This window comes from Bactrocera neohumeralis, chromosome 4, assembly GCF_024586455.1.
Source record: "Bactrocera neohumeralis isolate Rockhampton chromosome 4, APGP_CSIRO_Bneo_wtdbg2-racon-allhic-juicebox.fasta_v2, whole genome shotgun sequence".
Taxonomy (NCBI): Eukaryota; Metazoa; Arthropoda; class Insecta; order Diptera; family Tephritidae; genus Bactrocera; species Bactrocera neohumeralis.
Window position 1 is genome coordinate 20,631,917 of NC_065921.1, and position 7,585 is coordinate 20,639,501.

Here is a 7,585-nt window from a genome sequence, read left to right on the forward strand (position 1 = left end):
TGATGGAGAGCAAAGTCACTAAGAGTGCAAAAAATTATGAAAAATCTGATGTTTTTGGGAGAACCTGAGGGCTACTTACTTTCAAATTATTTTATTGTCTTATAAATTAATTGCAAATTTGTATTTAATTGATAACAAAAAATCAATCAAAAATTTAATTGTTTGTTGCCGGACTAATTGACACGCGACATTTGAAAGCAATATGCTGGCTTATCGCGCATCTTATCAGCAATTAATTGTTTTTGTTTTTGTTTTGTTTTTTGTTTTGCTTTTTGTTCAACATAAACAAAACAAAGATTCAATGCTCTGGGATGAATGAAAGCCACAGAGTTGTATTTGCTTTTAAATAATCAGCCGAAATGCAATTAAACCGGTTAAATCGAACGTTGACCGTTCGTAATTATGACTAAGTCGGCAAATTTCCGCAGCCAGACAAAGCTTGAACTTCGTTGCACTTTGCGACGATTTAAAAGCTCGCAGCACGCGAATTCAGCTTCGATTTCATTTAAGGCAACAGCGCTTGGTGGACGCATCCATAATTTTGCATTTGGGATTAAAATATTTTGCAAAAAAAGTACCAGTTCTAAAGGATGTCAACGTTAACGCGACGCTGCTGGCGCAATCTACTCACCACCGGGCGCACACTGCAACAACAAGGCGCGCTCTTACGTCACATTAGCGCCACACTGCGCGCAAAGGATCAAATGCTGCTGATCAAGGAGCAGCCACAGCAGCCGAATTCCATGATATTCCCTGGCATTTGGTTGCGTGACAATTGTCAGTGTGCGCAGTGTTTCCATCGCGATTCGCTGAGTCGCAAGCCGTTACGTTGGAACAATTTCGATACGAAAGTGAAAGTTCGGCAAGTAACGGTTAGTGTTTTGTGAGAAAATTGTGTTGGTATAATTTTAATAAAAATGTTGTGCCACTATTCGCTAGGTGGACGAACCACGTCAGCTAGTAAATATTATTTGGTCCGATGAACATTGCTCGAGCTTTGCGCTGAACTGGTTGAAAGATCGTGACTTTTCGCTTAAAACTCGTGAGCAATACTTGAGTGAGTGGTATCGACCGGAGTCGAGACATTGGGGCAAGGATGATTTTGTTAACATATTGAAGAAGTTTGATTACTGGGATGTGATGCGGAGTGATGCAGGTGAGTAAGAGTAATTTTTTCAGATTCTTTGAGATTATTCAATTGTTATAAATTCTTGTGTAAAAACTGATTTAAAAGATCTAGACTTATTTATACTCTGATAATGTGTTGCTTTATACCTAACTGTTGTTTGTGAAACTGGAAACCAATCGAGGTAGCAGATCAGATCGGCTAGAGGAATTGAATTCCATCTGTTTGTCAGTTTATCCGTGCAAGCGATAACTTGAGTAGAAATTGGAACATTTTAATGACACTTGGTATAGGTTAGCAGTCCATATACGACCTCTCTAGATCAGTCATTTAACCTTACCTTACCTGGTATAGGTAATAGACCAATTGAAAAGCCCCCCGCTGATTAGTCGATTTCATACGCATAGAAGACGATACTGCAGCGAAAGCTCCTTCGATTCGTGACCCATGGGTGAATAACGATAGTAAGAGCGTCCACGCATCCAATGAAAGGGCTTAATAAATAGGGACCTGCCTGCACTTGGCATGTACAGCTGGGGTGTCCTCAGAAAGGATAGAGGCAGCTGGCGAAGTTTTGCATTCTCGGTTCAGATCGATCCACGATTGGAGTGCCAAAGTAAAAGACTTTCTGACGAAGTTGGCATTGCAAATGAGCAAACTATCGCCATTGTCACGCTCAAAAAAGAGCTGAAAAACTATAAAGTGCTATCACTAGGCCGATGCTGACATTCATCGATGTTTTTTTGTAGGAATCTCCACCACGGGATCTAAGAGCGGCCACTTTTACGACTTCCTTGCTTGCCAGCAAACTTCCATCTCCACTTCGCACAATTATTCAGTTGTTCAAGGGTTCCAAAATGCATTTTTTATTTAGATTGTCGTTGCTGATGATTTTGGGGCATCTCTTAACAAAGCTCTTAATTTTTCCGAGGTAGTCGGTTACAAGCTAGGCTTCATATCATTCATTTTTGGCTAAAATAACTTCGCCTGTACTATTTTCTGCGATTATTATTTTTTCAAGGCAGGTAAAGTCTCCAACGCTATCAATTTGTTTGTCTTGTTGCATAGTAATCATTACTTTCTTCTTCTACTTTATTGGCGTAGAAAACGCTTTCGCGGTTATAGCCAAGTTTACAACAGCGCGCCAGTCGTTCTTTCTTTTCACTGTTTGGTGCCAAGGGGGAGATTCCAAGTATAGCTAGGTCCTTCTCTACCTGGTCTTTCCTATGAAGTGGATGTCTACTTCCCTCGGCGGGTACTGCGTCGAATACGTTCAGAGCTGGAGTGTTTTAATCCGTTCGGACAACATGACCTAGCCAGCGTAGCCGCTATCTCTTAATCCGCTGAACTATGTCAACGTCGTTCCATCGAATGCGGTATTCGTCGTTGTCAATACGCAAAGGACAATAAATCTTCCGCAGAGCCTCTCTCTGAAACTCTTAATGCTATCAGATGTATTCATCTTCCATGCCTCTGCACCATACAGCAGGACGGGGATGATAAGTGACTTGTAGAGTTTAGTCTTGATTCGTCGAAGGAGCACCTTACTTCTCAATTTCCCTCTCAGTCTAAAGTCGCACCAGTTGTCAAGAGTCATTCTGCTTTGGATTTCGAGGCTGACATTGTTGTTTGTGATAATGTTGGTGCCAAGATAGACGAAACTATCTACGACTTCGAAGTTATGACTGTAAGAAGGACTGTTTGTTTGATGGCAGGAGATATTCCGTCTTGCCCTCGTTCACTAGCAGACCCATTTGCTTCGCTTCTTTGTCCAACCTGAAGAAATCAGAACCAACGGCGCGGTTGCTATGGCCAATGATATCGATATCCAGCATTTTGATTTTATTTTGTCGATGTTGGTTGGTTTAACTCTACCCCACTCGGCGCATAGATCCTTAAGTTTTGGTTGCATGTCGGAGTGCTTCACTGACTATAAGCAAATATCGTCCGCATACGCGAGATGCTCAAAATGTTATGCTTAAGTTCCAGCAGATACCTCTGCGCTTGCTATCTTGAAGTCTGCACATTGTGCTTTGATTAAAGGTAAAAGCTTTTCAGGAACTCCTCTAGATCGAAACGCCTCCAAAATACTTTCGCGTTAAAAGTAGTGCAATAGTGAATGAAAACAAGTTGAAGAGTCGATTGCCATTCGTTCATTAACTCAATTATAATACGTGGGGTGTTGATCTGGTCGATGCATGAACGATTCGAGCGAAATACGGCTTGTGGTTTGCCGAGAGATTGGTCAAGTTTTGATTTAATGTGGATTATAAGTACTCATATTCTGGACAGTACACGTAATGTAGAGAAGCATAATTCCGCGATAGTTTATGCATTAAAAAATGTCGTCTTTCTTTAAGAGAACGACCGATACTAATTGGAAAACTATTTTTAGAGGTATGAATGGACGTAAGAGGCTGACAAGGGATGAAAATTTTAGTAGAAATTATGAAGAAATTTTAAAAAATATTTTTATATTTGAAAGGTTTTATCACTTTATTAAAATTATATTTCTAAATTTGTAATTAGGGTTTTGTGTAAGTGGTGTAAGTTGTAAATATTTTTGAAAATATTCGAGCACATAAATCAACCAAACATCACATAAACATATGAAAATAAGCTAATGCTGGAGTTATTTAAATATATTCAATGAAACTCCTTCCTTTAATTTCCTTTAATTAATTCCTTCCCCAATAGTGCTCATGGAATGGCTGGAGACCTTGGCTGTGCACGGAATCGCCATGCTCAAGAATTCGCCATTGGATATCGGCGTGGTAAAGTCATTGGCCAATCGAATCGGTTTCATACGCAAAACAACTTATGGGTAACTATAACTTCTACATAAAATTTCTCAATAATCAAAACATTTCTATAACCACAATGGTGATTTCATAACTTTCAGTGAGGAATTCAGCGTACGTTCACGCCCAGGCGCCAAGAATTACTCCTACCTCTCTGAGCCACTGCCACTACACACCGATCTGCCTTACTATGAGTATAAACCCAGCGTCACGCTGTTGCACACGCTCGAGCAATCGCGTTCCAAAGGCGGCTGGAATCAGCTAGTGGACGCCTTCAACATTGCCGATCAGTTGCGCGTCAATCATCCACAGCATTTCGAAACGCTCGCACAGACACTTGTCAATTGGTGTGACATCGGCATAGACGCTGATAAGTCCTTCCATAATATGTGGCGCGCGCCAGTTATTAAGTAAGTCAAGCAGACGATAACTCATTGCCAATGAATCTTCGCCGATCCGTTGCGAGTCATCATTGAGATACTCGCCAATTACCATAATTGCATAACAACCGTTCTTCCTTAAAACGTAATACAATTCTCCAGCTACTTTGTCCTTTTGCCATCACACGCGACTTATATTACCCGCCTCTTATTTGCTCTTGTTGTTGTAGCTTGGATGCAGATGGCAAATATACGCGCATCAATCACAGCGTACCTCAACGTGACAGCCACTTCAGCATCGATGTCGATAAGGTGGTGCCCTGGTACGAGGCTAACGCCACATTCGTACGCATGGCTCACGAGCAATCGGTCACCTTTAAAACGGAACCGGGCGACGTGTTGTCCTTCAACAATCTACGCATGCTGCACGGTCGCACTGGCTACGATGACACCGAACGAAATGTGCGTCACATTGTTGGCGGCTTCGTTGACTGGGATATCGTTTACTCGAAGATGCGTGTGCTGAAGCGTGCGGCGATGTCGTGCGAGACGGCGGAGGACATGGTGATGCGTGCGTGAAACAATGGACGGGGCGGTGGGTGTGTTGCGAATGGCCTTTGCTTATTTTAGTATTAAGTTTCTGTGGATTTAAGTTAAATCGTTGAGGCGAAAATAAATTACGTTGTTGTTGGTGTAAATTCTGGTTTCAATATAGACGAAATTATCTACGACTTCGAAGTTATGACAGTCAACAGTGACGTGGGAGCTTAGTCGCGATTGCGACGACTGTTTGTTTAATGACAAGAGATATTTCGTCCTGCCCTCGTTCACTATCAGACCCATTTGCTTCGCTTCCTTATCCATCCATTATACTCTTGTAGAAGACTTTACTTTCTCTATTTAGCTCTGCAGCTCGTATTATTTTCTCCAGTGATATATTGAAAAAGTCTTCTTGTCTGAAATCTTGTTTGGTATCGATTGGCTCGGGGAAGTCCTTCCGGATCCTGAGAGAGCTTTTGGTGTTGCGCAAGAACAGCTTACAGCTTTAGCTTTGCGGAAATATGATGTTCAGACATAGCGGCATAGAAGAAGTTCCTTTTCGTGTTGTCGAAGACGGCTTTGAAATTTACGAAGAGGGGGTGCGTGTCGATTTTCCTTATATGGGTCTTTTCCAAGATTTGGCGCATGGTGAAAATCTGTACGATGCTTGGTTTTCTAGGTCTAAGTCTACATTGATAAGTTCCAATCAGTTTGTTGACGGTGTGCTTCAATCTTTCAATCATATTAAGGATGCTTATCTTACGGCCATTGGAGCGGATTGTGGGGTCTCCCTCTTGCATGTCAGATGTTACACTTTCTTTGCACTTCAGCAAGCTGGAGAAGTGTTCTCTTCATAACTGCAGTATGCTCTGAACATCAGCCACATTTTTGGATCCTACAAGCTCATGCTCCGGTCTTGAAACCATCCATTAGACGCCGCTTCTTTTCGTAGAATTTTCGAAGCATTACCCCTATCGGCCGGATTTTCAAGCTCTTCACGTTCAGGCATTTCGGTCTTTTTCTTTTTTGTCGGCATATGCGCTTCCCTCTTCAACTCTCGGTTTATCCACGTCGAACCTTTCTTGTTTTTGTTGGCGGGCAAGTTTTGCTGCATAGAAGCGAGCGCGTACGTACATCAAGGATACTGGATACTTGTCGTTCATCTATCACAATATGATCGATCTGGTTTTTAACTTTTTGATCCGGAAAGAGCCAAGCAGTGTGATGAATTTTCTTTACTAACTGTTGTACCAGAGATGACTTACTTGCGTTAACATCACCGACAAACCATTTCCGCCCCCCTCGTTTCCATCCTTATCCCGTCCATCGCACTTCTGGAACGGCGGTAAAGTCAGTCTTTACTTTTACGAGGACATCAACTAGTTTAGCAACGATATCTTCCCAATTTAGGGGCCGGACAGTGTAGTTGCATGTTCTTATTACGTTTGCTGAGGCCTTATTCAAAAGTGGGTTCTTTCATTGGAGGCTGTTGTCTCTATTTCATTGGGAGTTCTTTCTACGTGGCGGGTCCAAACCCGACAACCTCGCCAGGCGAGTAGTAGACATACATATGTATAGCTTTAACTGCTTACCTAATTGAATGATCAATATCCAATGATTTTTTGAGACTCTTCAAATGTCTGTGTACATTCGACTGGCCTTGACCTCAACTCCGACCACAAACTGTAGACCAGTAAACTTTAATCTGAACTTCCTGTAGGCAAACCATCTGCAGTTATGAATCCAGGAATAATGCTTTTAAGCCACTAGTTTTTTCTTTGTGTGCTTTAGTAGAACATTGCTGTAAGACCCAATCTCTTTCTCTCTTCTCTTTGCATAGATGTTTTCGTTTTTCTTATTAAAAACTTCTTCAGCAGTGTCAATCTTTTCACCTGTCAAAGGGATAGTTTCATGGCCATTGATCGTGTGCTGCTGAAGAACCGCTAAAATCTTTTGAGCCTAGCTTGCATTGTCCAAAGATAACCAGTTGACTAACGTGAGGCTTTCATGTGAAGATTACCTCGAATAAGCCTTGAGATTGAATAGGTCGATATATAATTTTAATTTGATTTTCTATTTTCTAGGGGAACTTCTACGAAAGCGTTCGCGAACAGTTTTTATGGCTGAATTGGTTCGAACCACGAACCTGTGCGGTTTGACGCACAAAACAAAAAAAAAAAAAAAAAACAGATCATAACGTTTCAAGTTCTCTAATTCTGTGGATTTCAGTGCCTATTATTTATTTAGAGTTCTTTTGTTCCATGAACTAATTATTATCTACTGACGCTGATGATTTTCCGGAGTAGTGTCTTAATCTGGCACTTTTTGTTCCCCTCGGTCTCGAACCTAAATAATTAAAATTATTATTAATCATAGTGACACTCAAGCCTTTATAATCACTACTTTTCGTAGCATTGATACTTTTTGTGTTCTTTTTCAACCCTCATCTCCAAACCCACAAGGTTTATGCCTGACGCCTGGCGATGCCCTTCCCAAGGGTGCTATACAGTGTAGGTTTTCAATTACACATTATGGCATGCCATACCAACACCTTGCAATATCATATGTTGTAGACGCTGTTGCTTTGTTGTATTAAAATGCGAGTGCCAGAGTATATTCGGGGAAAATTGAATTTGCTACAAATTCCTTTATGCACTCGCTGAACGATAAAAATTCACGTGTGTCGAGTAAGCGAACGAAGGAAGTACACCAAAAGGAGATTGAAAGTGTGCCGAAGA

At 41.4% G+C, this 7,585-nt stretch overlaps 1 protein-coding gene across 1 annotated transcript; it reads left to right on the forward strand.

The window, feature by feature from the left end:
• Positions 1-514: 514 nt before the first annotated feature.
• LOC126755134 (gamma-butyrobetaine dioxygenase) lies at positions 515-5,005 on the forward strand. Its single transcript, XM_050467483.1, has 5 exons — positions 515-872; positions 940-1,156; positions 3,824-3,950; positions 4,029-4,337; positions 4,538-5,005. Exons 1-5 carry the CDS (start codon positions 591-593, stop codon positions 4,884-4,886), a joined length of 1,284 nt encoding a protein of 427 aa, XP_050323440.1. The 5' UTR covers positions 515-590; the 3' UTR covers positions 4,887-5,005.
• Positions 5,006-7,585: the final 2,580 nt, after the last annotated feature.

Excerpts from the sequence above, each read along its gene's own strand:
- LOC126755134 (XM_050467483.1), top strand. The coding sequence starts at position 591 with ATGTCAACGTTAACGCGACGCTGCTGGCGCAATCTACTCACCACCGGG. Across the intron at positions 1,157-3,823 it reads TGTGATGCGGAGTGATGCAG|TGCTCATGGAATGGCTGGAG; the intron begins GTGAGTAAGAGT and ends CTTCCCCAATAG. Across the intron at positions 4,338-4,537 it reads TGGCGCGCGCCAGTTATTAA|CTTGGATGCAGATGGCAAAT; the intron begins GTAAGTCAAGCA and ends TTGTTGTTGTAG.